This window comes from Dromiciops gliroides, chromosome 3 (assembly GCF_019393635.1).
Source record: "Dromiciops gliroides isolate mDroGli1 chromosome 3, mDroGli1.pri, whole genome shotgun sequence".
NCBI lineage: Eukaryota > Metazoa > Chordata > Mammalia > Microbiotheria > Microbiotheriidae > Dromiciops > Dromiciops gliroides.
Window position 1 is genome coordinate 337,945,153 of NC_057863.1, and position 27,011 is coordinate 337,972,163.

At 41.4% G+C, this 27,011-nt stretch overlaps 1 protein-coding gene across 1 annotated transcript in view; it reads right to left on the minus strand.

The window, feature by feature from the left end:
• The window catches only part of SLC12A8 (solute carrier family 12 member 8), a 170,376-nt gene that overhangs the window by 5,729 nt on the left and 137,636 nt on the right, over nucleotides 1-27,011 (minus strand). The window contains exons 8-12 of the mRNA XM_043993509.1: nucleotides 24,768-24,914; nucleotides 14,189-14,846; nucleotides 9,345-9,442; nucleotides 6,442-6,559; nucleotides 1,483-1,543 (exon numbers count right to left, since the gene is read on the minus strand). Of these exons, the coding sequence (XP_043849444.1) occupies nucleotides 1,483-1,543; nucleotides 6,442-6,559; nucleotides 9,345-9,442; nucleotides 14,189-14,846; nucleotides 24,768-24,914 (1,082 nt within the window). The remainder of the gene's footprint in view (nucleotides 1-1,482; nucleotides 1,544-6,441; nucleotides 6,560-9,344; nucleotides 9,443-14,188; nucleotides 14,847-24,767; nucleotides 24,915-27,011) is intronic.

Genomic DNA, 27,011 nt, shown 5'->3' on the forward strand with positions numbered 1-27,011 from the left:
TAAACTACTTGAGGGTGGGATGTATTTTTGTTTTTTCTTTAATTTAGCTTTATATTTCCAGAACTTAGTACTGGGCCTGGCAGAGAGTAAGTGCTTAGTAAATACTTATTGACTGGTTGATCAGCTAGTATATTCTAGACTGTAAATATTCAGAGGGTGGTCTTTATTTGAGTCACTCTCTTGATAAATTAGTCAGCATAGACACACATGCAACTGGACTAAGTTCAATAAATGTTAAACTCCTACCATATGCCACATATGTATGCATACAGAGCTTTTTTCTTGAAGATTGATAAGAACCATGTGACTGTGGGCTGGCATCCTCACCTCACTAAGACTTGTTTTCCTTTTCTATAAAATGAAAGGAGGTAGGTGTAGTGGAGCACACTTGTGTTAAGGGGCTAAAATTTTAGCTATACTGTCTAAAATATTTAATGAGTGGTCGCCAATAAATTATAAGCTTTAGCAAAAGTTAGGCTTTTAAGCATTTATTAAGGAGAATAAGAATTTGGTAAAGAGAGAGAGAAAGGCCTAGATTCCTCTATCTATTAAAGGGAGAGAGCATTCCTAGCTCCGCTCTCTGCCAGAGTCCACAGGAAAGAGAGTGAGTCAGAGCGCCAGGCTCCCCCTTCCTCCTCCCACAAGAAATCTTCACTTCCTGACGCCAAAGAAAAAACATGGTCTGCCCTCAGAGATCTTCACCTCATGGCGGAGCTTTTCTACAATAAATCTCCAGCAGGTGGCGTCATTCCAATCGTTACACTTGTAATCCCTACTCCTGGAGGTTACAGCAGCTGAGGGCTGGTGGATCAATTGATTTTGGGAGTTCTGAGCTATAGTAGGGCTACAGACAAGCTGGTGTCCACATTAAATCTAGCACCGACATGATGAGTAAGCAGGAGCAGGGCAGGAAGCTGGGGGAAGGGGAGGCTGCCCAAGAAGGAGTGAATTGGTCCAGGTCAGAAAAACAGAGTAGGTTAAAAGCTTCCATTCCAATCAGTATTGGGACCAGGCCTGTAAGTCATCACTGTATCTCCAGCCTGGGCAAGATTGAGAGATCTAGTCTCAAAAGAATGGAGAAGAGGTGGAGGAAAAGAGGGAGGAAGAAGAGGAGGGTGGGGAGAAGAGGAGGAGGAAGAGCAGGAGGAGGAAGAGGAGGAAGGGGAGGAGGAAGAGGAGAAGAAGGATGGGGTTAGACTAATTGTTCTCCATGGTTTTTTCCAACTCTGACATTCTATGAGTCTCAGGATGGCTGCTACTGAGGAGAGAGACTAGACTGGGAACCTCCAGGTAGACTCCAGTATATTGGGTAGAGGAAATAAGAGTGAGAAAAAATCCTGAATACCTCAATAGGCTCTCAAAGGTCAAACTCACTTATCCTGATTCACAGCCAAGTCAGGCTTGGTGGGGGGAGTTTTACTGCACCCCAGGTCCCAGGAATGTCATCTACCCATGGCAGAAATACGAAAATTTAACACCAACCTGAACGATGGTATCAAAAGGGACTTCATCCATTTGAAAAGGCTAAAATTGGCAGCAGCTCCTGTGGAGTCAGACAGATAGACAGATGCAAGCCTAGTTTTGACAAAAGTTCTTCCTGGTCATTAACCACCCAAGTCATCAAAACAACCTGAATTCATTTTTTTAAATAGAATTTTATTTTCCAAAATATATGTAAAAACAAATTTTAACATCAATTAAAAAAAAAATTGTTCCAACTTCTCTTCCTCCTCCATTCCCACCCCCCACCCACTAGAACTCAAGCATTTCAAAATAAGCTATACATGAGTAGTCATGGAAAACATTCCCACACTAGCTAGATTGTGAGAGAAAACAGTCAAAAAACTCCCAAAACTTCAGACTGAGGAATTGTCAAAGAAAAAAAAAATTTTTTTTAAATGTGTTTCCAGGGGCAGCTAGGTGGCGCAGCGGACAGAGCACCAGCCCTAGAACATTTTAATCTCTATTACAAGCCGACAGTCAACTGGCATTTAGTAAATACCTACTATGTGTCACAAGCAGATTACAGGATTTAATAAGCGTAAGAACTTTCTGAAAATTTTCCTCTAAGGGTGATAACTCCCAAAATCAAGGATAGTTTATCACAGACCTACTTTTAAAAATAAAAATGTGTGTGTGTGTATGTTAAGTCTTTAAAGGTTCATAAAAATGAAAAATGTGTGGTAGGGAGAGAAGTAAGAAGGCTGGAAAAGTACAAAGGACAATTTTCATAAATCCTTTACAAAACAATCTTTTGGGGTTATAATGGTGGGATTTGTATACACATTACACAATCTCTCTTTGTATACACAATGCTTACCTTTTCCACGTCCTACTATGGGCACAGCAATAAAATTAATATGGCCATTGCTTCTAGAAAGGAGGTATCAACCTACTTCCTTATGGATCAAATCATCATCCCTATGTTTCACCAGACTACAATTGTGTTCCCTGGCAATCACAGGCAAATACATCTCACTTATGTATTTGTATTCTCAGGGCTTTGTACAGTGCCTGGATTATAAATGCATTCATTCATTCATTCATTTATTCATTCCCATGTTAAAACTGAAATCTAAAGCGTGGCTGACATAAACATTAATTATTTGGATGGTCTAGACATTATCTATATTCATCAACTAACATCTAATATCTGTTCAGGAAGGTAGTAGTTGCTAACTAGCATTCCCAAATCTAGCCGGCCAAGTTCAACTCATTTTAACTATTGGATTACTGTTGACCCTCTAAAATATGATTACAGTTTATCTTTTACTGGTATCATTTTTGGTGCCTATCAAGTTGTTTTGCTTAAAGTAGAAATTAATCCATTTCAGAATTTAACAATACCATATGTAACTATAAAGACCCTCATTTGTGTGTTAAGGTCTTAAGAGTAGATCTGGGGCAGCTAGGTGGTGCAGTGGATAGAGCACCGGCCCTGGAGTCAGGAGTACCTGAGTTCAAATCCGGCCTCAGACACTTAACACTTACTAGCTGTGTGACCCTGGGCAAGTCACTTAACCCCAATTGCCTCACTCAAAAACAAACAAACAAAAAACAAAAACAAAGAGTAGATCTGTTGAAAAAAGTCATACAGTAAGCTTTTATTACCTTTGATGTCACTGATTCATGATCATTTTAAAGGGGCCTGGACTAAAGTTTACCTTTGAACTACCTTTTAAAAAATAGGGTTCTCCATACTGTTTCTACTTTTTTTCGAGGTTTTCCCTTTCGTTCTGATTGCAGGAAAAAATAGGGTTCTCTAAGTTAATACTAATAAACATAAAGATTGTTGGGGGAAGATGTGAGGTGAACTAGGATGTTTAATGTACTTGAGAAGAAAACTGCTTCTTGGAACATTAGAAGCACCACTGACATACTAATAATTGTTATCCTAATTAAAAGCTACTCTATATGTTAAGGAAGATTCTCTAAGGACTTCTTCTAAGGTAAAATGCCTTTGGTGACACTGAATTATTGTTCATAATTAAAAGTTTATGTCAATTAAAAAGTACTCTATAATCAGACGACTTACCATTTCTCATTAGTTTCTCCCCACAAACCCTCTGAGTCAATGACGTTTTATTTTATTATTTAACTAATGTCATTACTACTTGATTAAATATAATTATAATGTATCACCATAATTATGCTCCAAAAGATCTAGTGCTTTGCCCCATTAACTTCATTTTGAATTTTGGAATCATTGTTTTGTTGAAAAGGGACTTCTTAATGTCTTTTTCTGATGAATGTTTCTTAGGTATTGGGCTAATGAGAGCAAGCTAGCAACTTCTTTTAAGGGACCAGTTAGCTTTGGAGTAAGATAATATTGAGCCCATAGTCAGACACATACACCCTTGCTGCAGTCTCAAGGGGTTCTTGATGAGACAGGATCATTCAATCTAAAGCCAGTGCTATTGTTGTTTGTCCTTCATTCTCGAAGAGGACCATGATATTGGGGTGATGTCATGACTCGTAGTGAATTGGATTTGAGTGAGGGAGGGCTGTGCAAGGTCACCAACCTCACTTTTTCCTCCAGAGCCACCTGGGTCCAGTGGCAAGATACAGATCAGTATGACTGGAGATGACCCTGGATGTTTGCGGCAATAGGGGTTAAGTGACTTGCCCAGTGTCACACAGCTAGTCAGTGTTTGAGGTAAAATTTGAACTCAGGTCCTCCCAACTTCAGGGCCAGTGCTTCATTCCACTGCTATCCCAAGGCAGTGTTATTACTGCAAAAATAACTCATAGAGGGGCAGCTAGGTGGTGCAGTGGATAGAGCACTGGCCCTGGAGTCAGGAGGACCTGAGTTCAAATCCAGCCTCAGACACTTAACACTTACTAGCTGTGTGACCCTGGGCAAGTCACTTAACCCCAATTGCCTCACTAAAAACAAAACAAAACAAACAAACAAAAAAAAACCCTCATAGAATGAGCCTTGCCCTGTGTTCCAATAGACCTCAAGGCTGTAGGTTAGTGAAACAGTGCTGAGAGTAGCCCACTATCAATTCTGGAATGTACTGGTCATATACTGGCTCCCACAGCCTCTCCTCAGGTTCGTAATTTGCCAGACTCCCTAGGTACCAGAAAAAAGTCCTAAATCATATAGTCTTTTTTGGGGAGGGGGGGCGGGGCAATGAGGGTTAAGTGACTTGCCCAGGGTCACACAGCTAGTAAGTATCAAGGATCTGAAGCCGATTTGAATGCAGGTCCTCTTGAATCCAGGGCTGGTGCTTTATACATTGCACCACCTAGCTGCCCCCACCATATAGCATCAGCAGTGGTGGGTGAGAACTTTAAGGTGTAGTTTGGGGTCAAGGTGAGCTCATCATAGCAAATTCTAGTGAAACTCAAGTCAGGGCAGGCCCAGCTAGTTGGTAACAAGATTTACCCTTCTGTGTGATGAGGAAGAGGCCTACCTCGACCTTTAGCGCCAGTTTTTGAGAACGTCTCCAGGTGGGGAGCTGCATGCAGGTAGATATAGTCAGAGCTGATATGCTATACTCAAGGGCTCTCCAAGAGGGTGGGGTTGCTCAGAAGCCTGTCTTTATGCCCCTTTGGGTGCTCCCAGAATACACAATAAGTTAACATCTACTAATTCCTGCAAGTAGTCTGTGGCAAATCAATCAAGTCAGTGGGCAGTCAGAGGGTTTGAAAGCAAAAGGAATATGCTAAAGATAAAGAAATCAGAAAATGCAGGAGTCCAGAAAGGTAGCGTTTTGTCCAAATTCAAGCTGGTCCTGGAAGCTGAAATCTTTTTTGTTTCTAGAGGCAAACATGCCCAGCCACAAATGGCAAATGACCTCCGGCCTGGCCCCAGGTGGGCCCTGCTGACTCAGCCACCTGAAGACAGGGAGATATATGACTGACAACACACATCTAGCATATATGTGATGGGTGTTAAAGGGGCCACTTGAATGTGAAGAATGCTATTTTTTGGCATGAAATCAAGTGACTTAATCATTCAAAGACTCAGGTGAAATCTCTTGCAAGAATCAATCTGCTCTCCGCAGCCCCTTACCATCTCTTCACTCATCACTCCTATAGCAGAACTAACACTTATTTCTACTTGGCAAACCCCAGGGCAGCCAAGAGTAGAGCTGGTTCCTGCCACACAGGAAGCCTGTGAAAGCTCCTGAATACAGGGAGACAAAGCACTGTTCTGAATTAGGCTCCTTTCTTGTGGTTACCCATACCTTGCCCAGATTCCTCCCTGGGGTTCTTACTTCCTATGACCAAGGCTACTTCTTAATCAGCCTCCCTGCTTTTTTCTTATATGGTTCATATTTTCTTGTAGATTTTATGATTTGTGACCCTTTATCTGTCTTCTAGAAATTTCTGTCTACTCAGCTTCCTATTGTACCTCCATCCAGTGCTGACCCTCATTGATTTGCTATGGCTTCCAACCCACTATTGCCCACACCCTTTTGATGACCTTTTTTGTATCTATGCTCCAACTAAATGAACTAATGATTGTGGGGTCTGTTGCTTATTCACAAATCCTTATTAATGAAAGACTTCTAAATTAGAGTAGAAGTTCTTTTTTTTGTTTGTTTGGTGAGGCAATTAGGGTTAAGTGACTTGCCCAGGGTCACACAGCTAGTAAGTGTTAAGTGTCTGAGGCCGGATTTGAACCCAGGAACTCCTGACTCCAGAGCCGGTGCTCTATCCACTGCGCCACCTAGCTGCCCTTAGAGCAGAAGTTCTTAACCTTTTTTGTGTCAAAGTCCCCTTTGGCAGTCTGGGGAAACCTGTGGACCCCTTAGCAGAATAATATTAAATGCATAAAATGAAACAGGATTACAAAGGAAAGCAAATATACTGAAATAGCTATCAAAATGTTTTCATTCAACCAAGTTCATGAGTTCCAGGTTAAGAACTCCTGGTCTATAGTAAGATGCTCCAGTGGAAGAAAAGTGGCAGAAGGGTATCTACACTTACCAGGGTTAAGGCCAGGGCTGACTTGGCCAATGTAGAAATAGAGGATAACAGCGACCCCTATGTCAACCAAGGCGTAGATCCATTGAATCACAAACATGACAGCGAGGGAGCTGATGGCCTGTTGGCAAGCAAGAATGGTAATATGAACAGATATTCCTCTGGTTTCCTACCTGACAAGGAAGTCTCAGCCTAGTTGTCTTAAGTAATGACCCGTTCTCCAAGTTCTTTGGATAGTGATGGTGCACAGGTGAAAGCTTGTGTAACAAATATCCTCTTAATGCAAACTCCTCATTTGGGCCAATAATTTCAACTCAATTCAGCTAACAATATATAAAAAATGTATTAAGTGTCTATTACATGCAAGACCCTGAACTACTTAGCAAAACAACTTTCTACTTGCTCCCTATAGAAATCCTATCCATCTCTAATAGCCCAATTCATGAACCGCCCTTTTTTTTTTTTTAACAAATGAGGAAACTGAGTTTTAATGAAGTTAAGTCACTTGCCCTGGGTCACATAAGTAGTATCAGAGATGGGATTCGAACGGAGGTCCTTACTCCATCATTTTACGTGCTTCCTTCTCCATGAAGCCTTATCAGCCCTCTCAGTCAGAAATGATAGGTCCCTTATCTTAGTGTTCCCAAGGGCCATATGTAGGAACACTGTCCTGATGAGGTGCCAGAAATGATGATGATGACGGTCTAATGTTTACGAAGTGCTTTACATGTATTATCTCATTTGTTCTTCATAGCAATCCTGGGAAGTAGGTGCTATTACTATCATCCCCAGTTTATAGATGGGGAAACTGAGGCAAACAAGGTTAAGTGACTTGTCCAGGGTCACACAGCTAGTAAGTTTCTAAAGTTGAATTTGAACTCAGGTCTTCCTGATTCCAGGCCCCATGCTTAATCCACTATACCACCTAGCTGCCTAATTATGGGACACACAAAAATGCATGAGCACCAAAGCACATGTGCCAACTTGAAATGTGTCATAACCAATAAGACATTTTTTTGTTCTGAGCTTATGATTTCAATTAGTGTGAGAAGGTCCTAGTGAATAATCAACCTTTTCCAATGCAGATGTGTAACTGTTGTATAACTTAAAGTCTTAGAGTGTCCTGGGGCCCTGAGGAAGTTAAATGCCAGTGCCCGGGTCATATAAACAGCATGTGAAAGAAGAGGCATTTGAACCCTAAGTTGTTTTGTCAATCTGAGTTTGAATCCTGTTTCAGACACCCCCCAGCTTGGTGATCCTCAACTTCAGTTTCCTCAACTAAAAAAGGAGGATAATAATCCCACCTACTTCGTAGGGTTCTTGTGAGGATCAAATGAGTGAACATATAAAAATGCTTTGCTTTTGAATACATATAAACTTGGGAGGCAGCTAGGTGGTGCAGTGGATAAAGCACCGGCCCTGGATTCAGGAGGACCTGAGTTCAAATCTGATCTCAGACACTTAACACTAGCTATGTGACCCTGGGCAAGTCACTTAACCCCCACTGCCCCACCCCCCCAAAAAAGTTACATAAGATTTTAGCTGGGACTTGAGGAAAACCATGAGATGGAGAGGAGGAAGGAGAGAATTCCAGGGAGGAGGCATAGCCAATGAATGTGCCCAGAGCCTGGCGATGGAGCATCTTGTTAGAGGAACAGCAAGGAGACCCATATCACAGAGTGGGAGTGAGTAAGATATCAGAAGACTGGAAAGGCAGGAAGGGGACAGGTTATGAAAGGCTTTGAATGCCAAACAGAGAGGACTATGGCTTGAATCATTCATGTGGCTTCTCGGTTGCCCAAGGCATAACAGTCCAAGGCACCGGGAGTCAGAGCTTCCCGTTTAAAAAAAAAATTTTTTTTTTTGCAGGGCAATGAGGGTTAAGTGACTTGCACAAGGTCACACAGCTATTAAGTATCAAGTATCTGAGGCTGGATTTGAACTCAGGTTCTCCTGAATCCAGGGCCAGTGCTTTATCCACTGCACCACCTAGCTGCCCCAAGATTCCCAGTTTTGATGCACTTCCCACCATCACGGGAATCCAGTCTTCTACCCATGTGCCATCACGACAAATGTGGAGGTCAGGGGAGATGCATCTGGATCTTTGCTGTGCTTTCCTTCCATCTGCTGTTGAGCAAACTCCCATTTATTAAACCTTCTATAGTCTACGATTATCTTATTCCAATTCTGACCCTCAATACCCTAGACTGTACCAATACCAGATGCCCAACAGGGCCTTGAATGTAGCTTTTTTTGTTGTTGTTTTTTTTGAGATTTGCTCTTGGCGTATGATTTTATCAATGTAAGGAACTCTCAGTATGGTAACTCCCTCAAGTATCAGATCAGCTGGGACTTTGAGCCTTAAGGAGGTCCCTGGGACTGATTGGTTACATGACTTACTTGCTCACACCTATGACTTATGTATCAGATTCAGGACTTGAACCCAAATCTCCCTGACTCTAAGGTAGGCTCTCTAAACACGGCATGATACTTTCTCTTGAACTAATTTGCTCCCTCCCCACCTCCACTCCCCAAGAAATATTGACTAAATTGGTTCCTGTGACTTACCCCACATCCACCCACACAAATTAAATCTGGGGAACTTATACATTTAGAAGAATTCTGAATGCTTCTGGGAACAAATACTCATTTAGAGTAAAATCTCAATTAAAATGACATATCATTAAAAATGCAATATGGCCCAGCTGAGGCTCATCTAAATTATAATATGATAGTCTGAAAAATTGTATTCCTGGGATCTAATAATAACAAGAATGATGAGGAGAGAGTGGGAGAAGGCTCCTCTGCCTTTCATCCAGGCCTGCATCCCATGGAACTCCACCCACCCACCCTTACTTCCTGATCTGGACCCTAGAGCCAACCGAGGTCAAGGTACGGTTACTCACCCCAAGCAGGGAGACCCACGGGTTGCACAATTGAGTGTAGAAGGAAATTGGTCTCCTCTCAACATCCTGTTCCTGGGAATTGAGCTTTGGGAAAGAATCTGGAGAGAGGATAAACCCAACCCTGAGTTCAATTGTGTTATGTTACCAAGTCCTCTTCTATTTTTACAAGAAAGCTCCTCCACCCTTCTCCCAGGTTCAGCACAAGCTACAAGCCCCACCTCCTCTTCCCACCAGACAATATTGCATCGGCAAGTTTCTCTCCTTTTCCAGTCCTCCTTACATCTTTTTGTAAGGCTTAGGATGGGAGTCAAATATCAAAAATCATTCAATAGCCCCATGGTAGCTAGTTCTCCATACTAAAAGCTTTGCAACATGTCTTTCCAAAGCCACACCATTCTGATTTAGGGTGCTTAGGGGAAGAATGCTGAGGTACAAGTCCCCTTCTCCCTCACTGAGCTAGGAAACGTCCCTTTACATGAATGGGATCGTAAAATTATGTTCTTGCCACTGAAAAACAGATAAGAATAGTACAATATAGTGGTAAAATACCTGGAAATACCTAGGTTCTAGTGGCAGCTCATTCATTAGCTATGTGACTTTTGGTGGAGAGACTTGTGAGTTCATCTATATAGGGAGTTCCCATTGTGGAAATTCCCTCCTCCAACATAGCTCAACAGCTTCTCTAGAATTGATCATCTTAGAGACTTGCCCAGGCCACCAAGAGATTAAGCAACTTGCCTACAGTCACAGAGCTAGTGTGCATCAGGGTTAGAGCTTGAACCTGAAGGTCAGGACTCTACCCACTGGGCAAAATGCCTGGCATGACTTTGTTACGGAAAAAAAATGAGAAAAGCAAAGACCAGCCTTATTCATCCATGTATTCATCCCACATTCATGGATCTGGTCCTAACTTTTGGCCTCTATAAGATGAAAGGGGCAGAGCTAGGTGGTCTCTGAAGTCCCTATTGGATCCATGATCTTATTTATGTCAGAATAATTATGATCATTTGGAGATGTTCAAGGTCAATGGAAAGATCACAGTAGTCCCTGTGACAACTCCCCACATTCCTGCTCCCTTTTCTTATTCTAGAATGTTCCGTTCTCAGCGACCTGCAGTCTTCAAGGCAGGGGGAGCCTGGATAAACTTTATTTAAGTGATTGGTTTCATTCCTTAGCCCTCAACCTCAATGAGTCAATCAACAAATGATGGACATCTGTGTAGCTTCTCAAAGTACACTGGCATTTGTTATCTCATTTTAGTCTTGCATCAGCCTACTAACCTTTAGTTGATAGGACAGGCACTCTAATTCTCATGTAACAAATGAAAAAAGTCTCTGTCTCTTTCTCTCTGTCTCTCTTGCTCTCTCTCTCTGTCTCTGTCTCTCTCCTCTCTCTCTCCTTTCCCACTCCATTTTCTTTGCCTTTCCCTTTTTCCTTTCCTCCCTCTTCCTGACACTTCTCCCCAATCTATCCCTCCTCTCCTTTCTCTCATTCTCTCTCTATTTCACTTGTTAACTAACCATGACAGAGGTCAAAGGCTATATGTTCTCACTATAGCAGTTTTCTCCCCTTTCCCCTTGACTGCTGAATGGGCATCCAGGTGAGGCTCTGGGCTCTTTGGATAAGTCTGATCAAATTAACTTGCTCAGGGACATTGAAAGCCTAGGGAAGTGGGGCTTTCCTCCCCAAGTTTGTTAACTGCCACAGAGAAACCACTTTTATCTCTATTTTAAAACTTTGTTGTGTTACACTGAAATTTCTTTTAAACTATGTGTTTGGGTTTGAGCAGTCTGGGTCAGAAGCAGCAGGCTATAAAAACAAAGGAGACTGCCAATGGTTGATAAACCAAATGTATGCTGACTGATGGAAGGGGAAGATTAGACTTGGTTAGTAACCGTTGGGGAAAATGCTATTAAGGAAAAGGCCATAGTGTTGTTGGATGCTGTACACACAATACATACATTATACAAAAATAATATATGTAATATATAGTATACATATATTTTAAACTTTGTGCTTTGTCATGAGAATCCAAAGAAGCAGGGGAAAACATTAGGAACTTGAAAAGGCATGTAACCTTTCCATGAGAAATTTTAGGCTGTCAGATTAAGATTTTTCCTGCTAGAGTAAAAAAAAAAAATCAAAACCTAGAGAAAAGTTACCCATAGGAAAGAGTGGAGGCAAGCAGCCTTGAAGCCTTCAGTCCCTAAAGTATCAGGGCAGCTAGGTGGCACAGTGGATAGAGCACTGGCCCTGAAGTTGGGAAGACCTGAGTTCAAATCTTGTCTCAGACATTTACCATCTTGTGACCCTGGGCAAGTCACTTAACCCTGATTGCCTCAAACATCTGGGGTCATCTCCAGTCATACTGATCTGTATCTTGCCAAGTGGCTCTGGAAGGTTGGTGGCCTTGGTGACCTTGCATAGCACGTCCCTCATTTAAATCCAATTCACTGAAAGTCATGAGATTTCTCATGGTCTTCTTTGAAAATGAAGGACAAACAACAACAACACTAAAGTATCAAGCCTAGAGATGTATCTATAACCCCAGATGGGTTTATGACATTTAAGAAAAGGCTCAGGATGAACTAAAAATTCATGCTCTGTTTAGGTCTGAAGGAAGACAAAGGTCAGATAAAGTAGTGATTGTAAAATACTAAAGGTACTGAATTGTACTGGAGATATTTTATTCCTTTAAATCTTTCTCTAAACTCTAAATTTTAAAAATATTGGCTAGTTAGCATCTGTTTTCATGAAAAATTCTATTTTAGATGGAAAAAAGCATAATTCAGTGGAGAAGCATATGTATTCACTTAATTCTTTGCTAATTAGTTAATTTATTGAATATACAAAACATTTATGATTATGTCAGCCCATCAAACTTGGTGGTCCTGAACCCTAGGATTTAGGTAAGTCTTCAAGATTTCCCAAAATATAGAGGAGTGAAATTAGCTATTACATACCAAAGGTAGTCAATCATACTTAGGGGAAATAGTGCTATTTGGACTGTAAGGTGATATATCAACCTAGCACTGCCTTGGTGACAATCGCTCTAAGGCAGTCTTGGCAGTCTTGGCTCCACACTAGCTGTATGACCATGGACAAGTCACTTTACTTCCATTTAGTTTATTAGTCTGTGAAATGGGGATATTAATACTTGCCTTAGTTACTTAATGGTAAGAGTATTGAAAAAGAAAAAAAAAACTTTGTTAGGTTGTAAAAGAATGCTATATAATTCCCAGGGAGATTGTGTTCAAAAATGCTTAACTATCTTGAATAGGTGTGATATTGCCAGATGACAGCTATTCATACTATGGATACCTGTTCTTAGCATTTCCAAAACCTTCCAATTTTATTATTGGAGCTTTTTCCTTTTGTCTGAGGTTCTACAAAGAATGAGTCTTCGGTACAAAAGCTATCAACCTATTACAGGGAGAAGCCATGTAATAGAACCCAAAATACTGGGGGATGATATCAAAGGGAGCTATCAGATGTCCTGCAAGTGAGTTGGACAAGTAGGCATTTACAATTTTTAAAAAGTAAAATGGGTCTGTCTCTCTCCACTCCAATGAATTCAAACCTCAAGAAATTACAGAATTTAGAGATGAACAAAACCTTAGAGAAATTGCTCAAAGTCTTCTTCAAGTGATTTTATGAGGTCAGGTTTTGAAAGCAGGTCTTCATAATTCTCCACTACTCAGTCTCTGCATGTCTATCTTTTTTTCTTTTCTTTCTTTCTTTTTTTTTTTTTTTTGGTTCAGGCAATTGGGGTTAAGTGACTTGCCCAGGGTCACACAGCTAGTAAGTGTCAAGTGTCTGACCTGCTATGCAAGGTCACCAAGGCCCTGAATTCAGGGCCGGTGCTCTATCCACTGCACCACCTAGCTGCCCCATGTCTATCTTTTTAAGTCTCTTTTTTCCTATGTGTACTGATATGCCTGTCACTTTGTCTTTGTCTGTCTGTCAGGCATAATGGACAGAGCACTGGTCCTGGAGTCCAGAAAACCTGAGTTCAAATCTGGTCTCAGACACTTACTAGCTGTGTGACCCATGGTAAGTCATTTAACCCCATTTGCCTCAGTTTCCTCATCTGTAAAATGAGCTGGAAAAGGAAATGGCAAACCACCCCACTATCTTTGCCAAGAAAATTCCAAGTGGGCTCGCAAAAAGTTGTACTTGACTGAAAAACGACTCAACAACAACAGCTGTCTGTATTCTCTCTCTTTTTCTCTGTCTCAAAAAGTTATTTGTGGTAAGGAACCTTCTCTGCCATTAACTCCTCTTCTCCTCAACCTGCTCATCCTTGAAAAACACTTGACACCATGGTGTGGTGCAAAGAGCATAAGCCATGCAATCAGATGACCTGAGTTCAAATCCTGCCCCTGATACATACTCTTGAACCTGTGTGACCTTGGGTAAATTACTTTTCCCTGGGCTGGATCAAATGTTCTCTGAGGGGTTTTTTAGTTCTAGAACAATGAACCTATGAAGGTCCTTATGAATACTTTCTCCTTCTCTAAAGGAGGATGTTAGAGAAAGGTATCATGACACAAGACCATCATTAAGCCTGGCCTCGGGTGTACCTGAAGATAGTAACGCAGCCGAGCAGGAACAGCAAACTGCTCCAGAGGGGGAGGCCCACATCCCTATCTAAAAGTCTTACCTTCGGGAACGGCTAGGTGGCGCAGTGGATAAAGCACTGGCCCTGGATTCAGGAGTTCCTGATTTCAAATCCAGCCTCAGACACTTGACACTTACTGGCTGTGTGACCCTGGGCAAGTCACTTAACCCCCATTGCCCCGCAAAAAACAAACAAACAAACAAAAAACCAATAAAAGTCTTACCTTCTCTGTCAGGCTCAAGAAGCCGCTGACTTCCATACAGCAAATGGTCTTCATGGTCTCCCTCGGTCTGGGACGAAGACATGCTCCCTTCCCTCAAGAGACTCTGCTGGGTGAAGCGAGGCTCCTGTCCCTCTGAGGAGGAGGCGGTCACCGTCCTCGAGCACATGGGGGAGGATGGAGGGGCTGGGGAGTTGAGGTCCAAGAGGAAGCTCTCCTGCAGAGTTTGCTTAGTCGCTCTTTGGTGCCTCATCTTCTTCCTCTCCTTGATCCTGTCTCTCTCTCCTTTCCTCGCACCGTTCTGGCCTAACCTGGTGAGGTGGAAAAGTTGATCCAGGTCTTTGGTGAACTCCAACAGGGTGCCCTCAGGGCTGGCGTGGAAGGTGCCTTCGGAGCCATAGCCAGACCCTTTGTCCAGCAACAGGTGCTCCGAGCAGCAGGAAGCCCCAGCGCCTTCCCTCCTGCCAGTGGCAAGCTTCTGGTTGAGGTTGTAGTGACTCCTAGACAAGGTGAAGTAAGAGTAGTCTATGGCAATATAAGTGAGCATGAAGTTGATGGTGACGATCGGAGCCAGGACATTCACTTGACCCACAAAGATGAAGGCCACGGTCACCAGGCTGGTTAAGCAAATGGCAGCCACAGGGGTTTTATTCCGTCCTCTCTGTAACAACAACAACAACAACAACCAAAGTACAATTCAGGTGCCACCTCCTACAGGGAGCCCCTATCTTTATTCCCCTAGTTATTAATGTTCTATAGATCTAGAGGTAGGAAGGAACTCAGAGATCATTTATAGGTGAGGAAATTGAGGTCCAGAAGGGTTAGTCTTTTATCTATGGTCACATGGATAATAAATAATATATCATCAGAGGAAGAATGAAAACCTAAGTTCTCTGACTTCAGGGTTAGTATGCTTTCCATTATGCCCAGTAGTGGGATCTTTGAGACAAAATACATTTTGTATTTATTTGATCTGTGTATGCTATAATTCTCAATGGAATATAAGCTTCTTGGGGGCAGGGACTATTCAATTTTTTGTCTTTATATCCCCATCACCTAGTACAGTGCCATGCATATAGTAAACACTTGATAAGCCTTTGGGAAACTCAGTTACTGTAAAAGAGATGCACATTACAGTTAGCAATAGTAACTGTGAAAGAAATTATAAGAAGGACATATGAAAAATGCAAACAATTAACAGAGAAAGAACTGATGGTATCTGAATATAGATTGAAGTATAATTTTATTTGTTAGCTACTCTTTCTAAAGGTATTTTGTCTATTTTCTTTTATAGCCTGACTAATGAGAAGATGTTTTGCATAACTGCCCACGTATGACTTATGTTGAATTGCTAGATTTCATAGGGAGGGATGAGGAAGGAGGGAAGAAGAAAGTTTAGAACACAAAGTTTGAAAAAATCAATGTGAAAAGTAATGATGAGCAGGAGGAGTTCAGAGAAACCTGGAAAGACTTACATAAACTGATGCTGACTGAGAGGAGCAGAACCAGGAGAACATTGTACACAGTAACAGCAACATTGTGTGATGAACAATGGGGACAGACTTGGCTCTTTTTAGTAATGCAATGGTCCAAAACAATTTCAAAGTACTTCATAATAGAAAATGTTCTCAACATCCAGAAAAAGAATTGTGTTTTATGAATGCAGATTGAACCATACTGTTTCTATTTTTGGGCTGGTTTTTTCCCCCTTCTTTGTTGAGGTTTTTCCCTTGGGCTCTGACTCTTCTTTCACAATATGACTAATGCAGAAATATGTTTAATGTGATTGCACATACATAACCTATATAAGATTGCTTTCTGTCTTGGGGAGAAGTGGGAGAAAAATTTGGAACTAAAAATCCTATGAAAACAAATGTTGAAAACTATCCTTATATGTAATTGGAAAATAATAAAATACTGAACTAAAAAGAGAGAGACATAGAGACAGAGAGGGACAGAGAGAGAGAGAGAGAGAGAGAGAGAGGGAGAGAGAGAGAGAGAGAGAGAGAGAGAGAGAGAGAGAGAGAGAGAGAGAGAGAGAGAGAAGCACATTTCTACCACATTTCATTTCCCCTAAATCTTATCCCTTTCCTGGTTTTCTTACCTCAACGTTTTAGGAGACATAGAAAGAAAAGAATTACTCTTCCCTTATTACATATGGGAAAACAGAAGCACAAGAACTAGCAGCCAACCTCTGATTACAGAGGTGTGACCCATTTGTTGTTATTTTGTGTCCTTTGTTCTCCAAGAAGACCAATGACATCATGAGGGTGATGTCTTGACTTGCATGTGAGTTGGATCCATTTAGAACATCTAACCTGAACAGTGCCTTGTCCTTCTCTACTTGAGAGAGAGAAGAAAGAAATAGTAAATGTGAACTAATGAACCTGCATTTACTATAGTATGAATGCATATGCATATTTGTTCTGGTCAGTTTCCCCATTTGCAAAATGATGAAGGTGGATCATATGATCTCTAAGATTCCTTGCCATCCTAATGTTTTATGAGCCTGCTGTGAAATTGTTGCTAATGAGGCCAAGGTGACCATAATCTTTATTGTGGCCTTACAGGTTAGAAAGTGCAAGAAGGGCATCCAACAGGCTCCTGTCTTTAAGAAGAGTCATATGCCAATAGATGAGTGGTAGTTTTGGTGATGGCCTCATGGTCCAAGTTTCCCATACACATGGCTAACTAAGATAAAGGATTAACATCTACTCAACCAGGCTTAAAAGAAAACCTAAAAGATCTAAACATAATCATGAAAAATTAAATTGTTATAGAAGGATTTGGGGTAAAATCTGAACCTGTCAAGTGTTTCCCATCAATTTTAAAAAATAATGTTTCCCCAATTACAAAACAATTTTTACCATTCTTTTAAAAAAAATTGAATTCCAAATTTTATCTTTCACTTCCCCTGTCCCTGAGATGGCCAACAATCTTGTATAGGTTATACATGTGCAATCATGTAAAACATATTTCCATGTTAGTCATTTTGTGGAAGAAAACTAGGAGAAGAAGGAAGGAGGGAAGAAAGAAAGGAAAGAGGGAGGGAGGGAGGAAGGAAGTGAGAGAAAAGACTATATTTGGACTCTTCTCAGAACCCTAAAGGCAGAGAATGAGTCTGTTCAGGCCCTACAGCTTTGTGCCCCCCCCAACCTCCCAGCAGGGGGCTGCTGGGCACACGAAGCTTCCAGCTGAGGCTCCTGGGCCTTAGGCTGGAGCAGGGTCTGAAGAAGGGCCTGGGTTTTATGGGAGTCAGGCTGGGCTGGGAGTTCACCTTGAGATGCCCAAGGTGATCCCCACATGACTCAGAGCTCAAGCTTTGACTTGAGTTTTGTTTTGAAAAGTTATGCTTTACACAAGCACTGTTTAGTGGGGAATGGGGACGTTTTTACTCCAGCATAGGGTTGGGGCCTAAAGCTGCAATCTGATTGGTCAGTGAATGGAGCAATCTGATTGGTCAAACCCCAAGACCGGTTTTCTTTCTTAAAAAGTTATGTACGTTAACACAGCATTGTTCTAAGGAGTAACTGACACTCTTGCCCAGAATAAGTTAAGGCCTGGTATCATAGTTTGTAAAAACTGATTGGTTAACTGGTATCACCTGATAGGTTCTTAGGCTGTTACTGTTATTCTGTATAAATAGCAACTATAATAACTGAAATGTAAATGAGGGTATCAAAATGCCTTAATGTGATTGGTCGGAGGGGACCCCTTGAGGGGTATAAATAGGGATGAGGGACCTCACTTCAGTGCACATTCAGAAGAGTGCCCATTTTCATGAAGATGAATAAAGCTTTCACTCACCAACTGCTGCCCGTTTGGAGTTTTTGAACAGTGACCTGCTAGCAACACTAGGGCTGCCAACACTTGAGCTGCTAACACTAGAGCTGCTAACACTAGAGCTAACACTTGAGTATGCTTCAGTCTATAGTCAGATTCTATTAGTTCTTTCTTTGGAGGTAGATAGCATTTTTCATCATGAGTCCTCTGCGATTTGTCCGGGATCACTGTATTGCTGATAATAGCTAAGTCATTCACAACTGGTCATAATACAATATTGCTGTTGCTTTGTATGTTGTTCTCCTGGTTCTTCTCATTTCACTTTGCATCAGTTCATGTAAGTCTTTCCAGTTTTCCTGAAATCATTCTGTTTGTCATTTCCTATAGTACAATAGTATTCTATCACAATCATATACCACAACTTGTTTAGCTTTTCCCTAATTGATAGGCATTTCCTAAATTGCCAGCTCTTAGCCATTACAAAAAAAGCTGCTATAAATACTTGTACAAATAGTCCCTTTCCCCCTTTTAAAAAATCTCTTTGGGATATAAACCTGGTAACTGTATTGCTGGATTAGAGGGTAAGCACAGTTTTATATTCCTTTGGGCATAGTTCCAAATTGTTCTTCAGAATATTTGGATCAGGGCAGCTAGGTGGTGCAGTGGATACAGCACCGGCCCTGGAGTCAGGAGGAGTAGGTAGGGCAATGAGGGTTAAGTGACTTGCCCAGGGTCACACAGCTAGTGTCCAGTCTCTGAGTTCAAATCCAGCCTCAGACACTTAACACTTACTAGCTGTGTGACCCTAGGCAAGTCACTTAACCCCAATTGCTTCACCAAAATATATATATATATATATATATATATATTTGTATCAGTTCATAACTCCACCAACAATGCTTTAGTGTTCCAGTTTTCCCACATCCCCTCCAACATTTATCATTTTCCTTTTCTGTCATATTAGTCAATCTAATAGGTGTGAGTTGGTACCTCAAGAGTTGTTTTAATTTTCCTTTCTCTAATCAATAGTCATTTAGAGCATTTTTTCATATGCCTATAGATAGCTTTGATTTCTTCATCTAAAAACTACCTGTTCATATCCTTTGACCATTTATCAATTGGGAATGATTTGTATACTTATAAATTGACTCGGTTTTCTATATAGTTGAGAAATGAGGCCTCTATCTGAAATACTTGCTGTAAAATTTTTCCCAGTTTTCTGCTTTCCTTCTAATTTTTGTTACATTTGTTTTGTTTGTGCAAAACCCCTTTTTTTGGTTTTGTTTTGTTTTTTGTAGGGCAATGAGGGTTAAGTGACTTGCCCAAGGTCACACAGCTAGTGTCAAGTGTCTGAGGCTGGATTTGAACTCAGGTCCTCCTGAATCCAAGGCCAGTGCTTTATCCACTGTGCCACCTAGCCACCCCCTCCTTTTAATTTAATATAATCAAAATTATCCATTTTATATCTCATAATGCTCTCTAGCTCTTGCTTGGTCCTATCCCATTAATGTTTATTATTTACCTGTACTCAAAATATTTCACATCTTATTCTCAAGCTTTCATAGAAACTTCCTTGAACTCATATGAATTTTGAAGCTTCAAGTCAAAAAAGCTCCTTGACAGAATTTCTATGACTCTGATGCTTCAAGGATGTGGTGCATCATTTCTTCATCATTTACTCATGTCTTTGTTCTCCTTAGTAATAGAGCCCAAACTATTTCTGCCTACAGCTAGCTAATCCATAGACAAGTGTAAATTTGTCTTTTTCTAAAACCCCTCTCCTTATACATGATGGCATGGGAAGTAAATGTCTAGGAAGAAATAAAGGTAGCATCTCATTGATTCCTCTGCTCCTATTTCTTCTTGTCTCTCCATCCACATAATGCAAAAACAAAACAATCTGTAATAGTGTAGCGTAATGCTGCTGGCATGAGCAAAATCTTGAGACTGCCTTTCTGTCAACTAGAAGATGTTTTTTTTGTTTCAATTGCCTTGTTAATTTGCTCCAAACTCCTCTCCTCAAGTCCCATCAAAACTTACTTAGTTCTGGGTAGAAATTGACACGGAACAGATGCCATTAGCAACTAGCTCTAACACAATGAATCCAATAGCTACAAACTGCTTAGAAAGTTAAACAAACCTTAGCTTATTTCAGAAAATAACTTTTAAAATATTACAAGATTTCCATGAATCTGTGATCTCATTAATGTGGGCACACATTTTCTCTCTATGCTCCCTTACTTGGTGAGCTCATCAGCTCCCGTGGGTGCTATTACCATCTCTTTGCAGATGATTCCCAGATCTCCATATTTCCAGGAAAGATTATTTCATTTTTTGTACTTTGGATCCCTAGTGCCTATCAGAGTGCCAGGCATACTGTAAGAACTTTATAAATAGTTACCGATGGATTAATTCAGTCCTAGACCTTCTCCAGTCCTGCATCACCAACTACTTTTTGGACATTTCAAACTGGACTTCCCATAGACATCTCAGCATCAATACCCCCATTACAGAATTCATTATCTCTCCTTCCTTTTCCCCCACTTTCTTCTGAACTTCCCTATTACTCTGAGAAAAGCAGCATCTTTCTAACAACCTAGGTTCAGAACTTTACCATTATCCTTTCCTCCTTACCTCTCATCACAATTAGCCAGGCAGGTACCTAACTTTATCACTTCAGTGTCTACAATATCTATCACATACATCTTAGTTTACATCTGTAACACCTCTTAAACTGACCATTGAAAGAGTTTCCTGGGGCAGCTAGGTGGCGCAGTGGATAGAGCACTGGCCCTGGATTCAGGAGGACCTGAGTTCAAATCCGGCCTCAGATACTTGACACTTACTAGCTGTGTGACCCTGGGCCAGTCACTTAACCCCAATTGCCCCACAAAAACAAAAAAACACAAACGAAAGAGCTTCCTAATTGCCTCCTCTTCCCCCTAAGTTTCTCCCTGTTCTGATCCATCCTCCACTCAGTTGCCAAAGTGATCTTCCTAAAATAAAGGTCTGACCACATCATCCCCTCCTCAGTAAACTCTTATTATTCTGAGGTTAAACAATAGGCTCCTCTACTTGACATTTAAAGTTTTTCACAACTTGGATTCATCCTATCTTTCCAATCCTATATAACACATTACTCCCCTCCACCCCCTCTACAATCTTGCCATACCGGCCTCTTGTTCCTTCTCACTCATGACACTCCATTTCCCATCCCTGCCCTTGCACAGGCTGTTCTCTATGCCTGGAACGCACTCCCAACTCACTTGCCCCTGGCATCCTTCAAGACTTAGCTCTGCAGGAGGCCTTTTCTCCTAAGGTTACCTTGTATCTACTTTTGTATGTATCTGCATATACTAATATGCAGACATGTTTGTTGTTGTTGAGTCTTTTCAGTAGTGTCTGACTCTTCTTGACTCCATTTGTGGTTTTCTTGGCAGAGATCCTAGAGTGGTTTGCCATTTCCTTCTCTTGCTCATTATAGAGATGAGGAAACTGAGGCAAACAGGGTGAAGTGACTTGCCCAAGGTCACACAGCTAGTTAAGTGTCTGTGGCCAGATTTGAACTCAAGAAGATGAGGCTTCTTGATTTCAAGCCCAGTGTTCTCTCACCTAGTTACCCCACATGTTTTTTTATGCCATTAGAATGTAAGTTCTTCTGATGGAGTCTGAATGCAGACTGAAGTATACTATTTTCACTTTATTGTTTTCTTTTGGTCTGTTTTTTTCTTTCACGCCAAGACTAATATTGAAATATATTTCACATGATTGCACATATATAACCTGTTTAAAATTCTTACCTTTTCAAGGAGGGGGAAGAGGAGGAGGTAGGAAGAAAATTTGGAACTAATTTTTTTTTTGTATTTGGGGGGGGGGGACAAAGAAGATTAAGTGACTTACCTAGGGTCACACAGCCAGCAAGTGTCAAGTGCCTGAGTCTGGATTCAAACTCAGGTCCTCCCGAATCCAGGGCCAGTGCCCCATCCACTGTGCCATCTAGATGCCCCCTAAAATATTTTTTCAATGAATGCTTAAAAAAGGAATGTCAGTTCTTTGAGGGAAGAGATTCTTTTTACCTTTTCTTTGTATCCCTAGCACAGTGCCTGAAACACAGTAAGCACTTAATAAATGCTTGTTGATTGATTGATTGTCTCCTTCACCAATTTCCTTTGTGACCACGGGCATGTCGCTTAGTCCTCTCCTAGATCAATTTCTTCATTTATGTAATGAAGATAATAACACTGTTAGTGATTAACATCTATGCTGATCTCGTGTTCAACTCAATATATCCAAAACTGAATTCATTATTCCTTCTCCCCCAAACAGCTCTATATCTATTGATGAAACTGTCATCCCTTCAGTTACCCAGGTAGAAAAGAGATTGCAGAGGTAGAAACAATATAATCTAGCAAATGAGTGGATATTATAAAAAAATATTGAGTGTTCCATTTTGGACCTGTCAGGTTGGATGATAGGCACCCAAAAGGTATTCATTATTGTTAGGGGGATGTCCTACATAGAGTTCAAGTAGAACAGGCATTCTCCATTGATGCTGAGATCCTCCAGATGCTACTTTTTACAGATGACAACGTACTGACTTTACTAAGTCTCAGAATACTCCTGGTTCTCCTCAATGAGAACTGTGGCTCTTCAAAAGATGCTGAACTGGGGACAGCTAGGTGGCATGGTGGATAAAGCACTGGCCCTAGATTCAGGAGGACCTGAATTCAAATCCAGCCTTGGACACTTGACACTAGCTGTGTGACCCTGGGCAAGTCACTTAACTCTCATTGCTCCCCCCCCAAAAAAGATGCTGACCTCACAATCAATATAAAAAGAACTAGGGGGCAGCTAGGTGGTGCACACTGGGCCTGGATTCAGGAGTACCTGAGTTCAAATCCAGCCTCAGACACTTGACACTTACTAGTTGTGTGACCCTGGGCAAGTCACTTAACCCCCATTGCCCTGCAAAAAAAAATTATAAAAAGAACTAAATGGATAGTAAATATTTTCTTATTATTTGAACTGTAGCATGCAGCTGGATAGGCAGTAAATTGAGTTTTTCCATTAGTATATACATATATGCAAAGCTGTCCTGGGGCCAGCTTATCTTGGTTCATGAAAGTCATTTGTTAAATTTTTATTGTTAGCATTTACACCTCGGAAATCGGCAAATGCTACAAATTGAAGCTTGATTTATTGTTTGGAGGGTAGTCTAGACTTAAGAAAATGTTAATAATGTTTATTAAATTTATGTATGCATAGATAATATACATATTTACACAATATACACATGTGTATTATGTGTACGGGCATGTGCAAATACATGTGTGTGCAAGTCTTGGACAATTCTTACAGATGAATAATAAGCCAGGCCCAGAAGTGACTAGAAGAAAGATGATGAGCTGAATTGCATTTGGGAAATAGTTTTCTGCTTTCAATGATCACAATCTGCTCCCTCTCACATGAAATACTACTTTCTCTAAAGAAATAAAATTGCTGATGAACCAAATGAAGAGGTACATGGTGTGTGTTGGGATACTGCAGGATATTACCAATGATGTCTTATATGTAAGAAGCAGGCGAAGGGGTATCACCCAGTAAATGTAATATTGGATAATAATGATGAGATACTGCTGTAATTAGATCAAGGGATGGTAGATAAACTAAGACCTTCCCTAGCACCTACACAGTCCCAGAAGCAGGTTTCCAGCATGAAGGGGAAAACCCTTATGGAAAAGTAATGGGGGGGGGCAGCTAGGTGGTACAGTGGATAGAGCACTGGCCCTGGAGTCAGGAGGACCCGAGTTCAAATCCAGCCTCAGACACTTAACACTTACTAGCTGTGTGACCCTGGGCAAGTCACTTAACCCCAATTGCCTCACCAAGAAAGGAAGGAAGGAAGAAAGAAAGAAAGAAAAGTCATGGGAGGATCTGGACAAGAATTCAATAGGATCATGTTTAGTGCTGGAAGAGACCTTGGAGACCATGAGTCTACTACCCCCCTCCCATTTTACAGATGAAGAAACTGAGACCCAGAGAGGTCAAGTGGCTTGCTCAAAGTCATATAGCTAAGAAGTAGCAGGAATAAGGCTCAAAGTCAAGCCTTCTTTCTCCAAGTTCAATGGCCTTTGCACTGTTAGCCCACTGTCTGTCCAAGGAATAGAGCTGGCCAGAGCTATGAAAAAATGTGCTGACCAGATCAGGATCAATCCCACAGTCAGAAAAGAAAAATCCTTTTATTTGCTGCAATAATAAGTGGGCTGGAGGGTAGGAGTTAAATTCTCTGACTCCCATATAAACCCTTGGAAGGATTTCCTCTGTAGTTTTCTGTCAACCCAGCATAAAGCAGCTGGTGAATTGACCTGAGCGAAATCACCACCACATTCAGCATAAAACGTCATTGCTCCATATAACCTGGAAGCTTCTCCCAAAAGGTGTGTGTGTGTGTGTGTGTGTGTGTGTGTGTGTGTGTGTGTGTGTGTTGGGGGTGGGGGGATCTATTTATTCACAAGGCAGTGTGGTATATTGGAATGAGCCTTGGATTTGGAAGGACATGGGTTTGAATTTCAGCTTTGCTTATACAACCTATGTGACCTTAGGTAACTTATGGAACCTTTATGGGTTCCAGTTTCCTCTTCCATAATATGAGAATGAACCAGCTGATTTCCAAGGCCCTTTCCAACTCACAATCTGTAGGCCTGTGGTCACTACTGAAGACACCTACAAAATCGTTGCCTCCCTGGAGAGGTCAATGCAAGCATCATCTCTCACATTTTTGCTTCAGTACACGACTCACCCCCTGCCCCAGAAACGTCAAGGCTGGAACCACTTTCTCTTCCGCAATGCACTGCAGTATACGGGGGGCTCCATACAGGCCCCCCATACAGGAGGCCAGCGAAGAGATGTACAGCCCCAAGAGGAAGAGGAAGCCCACCAAAGACACCTGGAGGAGAAGGGGATGGAGAGAAGACCAGAGAGGGAGAAAATGAATGTGCTATATTTGAGAACAAATCCACCCAGCCAATGCCAGAATCGTAAGAAAAAGTTCATGTCCCACCCTAATCACCATTGTGTAATGGCTGCCCTGGCTCCGTGGCACTGGGCTAAGTTCCAGGAGTCAAAAGACCAAAACAAAGTAGTCCTTGTGCCAAAGGATCTTGTATTCTACCAGTGGGTTTCTCAAATGGCTTTGTGATCTCTTCGACAGATGTTCTCTCCAGTGGTGCAAATTGCAACCCATCCATGCCTGCCTTGCCTACATGACTTTTGTCCTCCCATAACTGATGTGTTGGCAGCTCCTGGGCATCTTCTTCAGGAAGGACTGAAGTGCTGAGTCTCTCTGCTAGCTCTTCTGCATCCCTGCGATTACATTTGTTCAACATTTGCTCAGAATTCTCACTGATTCTCTAGCTCTGGACTTTTTTTGGCTTTGGAGTCACTTGGAAGATGTTCCCATCATTCCTTGTAGCCTGCTGAATGTTGACTCTGTACCTATGCTATGATGTTCAATTTTCCCTTCACTGGGACAAGCTTCCTGCCTGTGCCAAAGACGTCTTTTGGCCCATACAGGATTCTCTACTTTGCTGGTCAGCACCACCACCTCCCCTCCCTCCACCTGTAGTGCCCATGCTTTTTGCTACATGGCATAAATTCTTCCCAAGTTTCCAATATGGTGTTTTTCTTTTCTCCAGCCTTCCTGTGAGCTATTTTTTTTTAAAACTGTCATATTTCATTTTCTCTTACTAATTAGTACCTGCATTTTCGTTAGGGTCCTATTGTCTACAAACGAAAGGAACCTTGGGATGAATTGCTTTGGCACAACTTAATGGTGTGCCTAATTAGCTTTTTAAAATTACTTTTCACATGATGTATTGGAAAGAGCACTGAACTTGGGCACAGGAGACTAGAGGCAGAGTCTCCCCTCTGCCCATTTACAGCCTGAGTGACTGGCAAAAAGCATGGGGATGATAGTGCTGAAATCACCTACTTCATATGGTTGGTTGTAAGGAAAGCATTTTGGAAACTGAAAAGCAATACAGAAAGTTGGGTGATTATTATATGATGTCTCTGTAAGGAATCTTTGTCCCCCGAAATGTGTGTACAGAAATGTATCTCTGGCCATCTACGTGGCACAGTAGAGTGTCAGACCTAGAGTCAGGAAGACTCATCCTCCTAAGTTCAAATTTGGCTTCAGACACTTACTAGCTGTGTGACCTTGGGCAAGTCACTTCACCTTATTTGCATCAGTTTCCTCAATTGTAAAATGAGCCGGAGAAGGAAATGGTAAACCAGTATCTTTGCCAAGAAAACCCCAACTGGGATCACAAAGAGTCAGACACGACTGAAATGACTAAACAAAATATATTTCTGTTTGAAAAGCAGAAACAACTGTAATGTAATTGTGAGTTTTGACAGATGATGAAACACAATTCCCTCCTCCCAGGAGAAGGGTGGGAGAGCATAGATGCAGAATGTTTCATCCTTAGTCAGCCACTGTTGCTTTATCAGAAAGTTTTATTCGTTTCTCTTTCTTACAAGGGAAGGTTCAATGGAGGAGGCAGGGAGGTGGGAGGGTGTTACATCAGGAAATGACTATAATATTTTTTAAAGGCTTCAATAAAACTTATTTTTAAAAATGTGTTTTAAGAATGCTAATCTTCTCAAGAGCAAACAATCCTGGGACAGCCAAATTAGAGTCAGGAAGAAGGTGTCGAGAACAGGATGTATAAATTACATGGTGGAAAGGTGGGGGTAGGGGGGTAGAGGGTTGAAGAATAGAGGCTATTAAACTTTAGGGGTCTAAGTGATGATGGTAGAGGACCAGAGATCTTAAAGTATATTTCAACAAAAGGAGATTGTTTATAAAACTGGGAGTCAGAAAGCCAAATAATTTGATTCAGATGGGAGGGATTTCCAGGGTAGCCAGAAAAGAATATTGATTAGTGAGTTAGAAAAGGATTACAAGGAGGAACCACTTGCTGTGTGGAATTTTTCCAGGCACAGTGGATTTAAGAAAGAGGGTCACCAGCTCAGGGAGGGT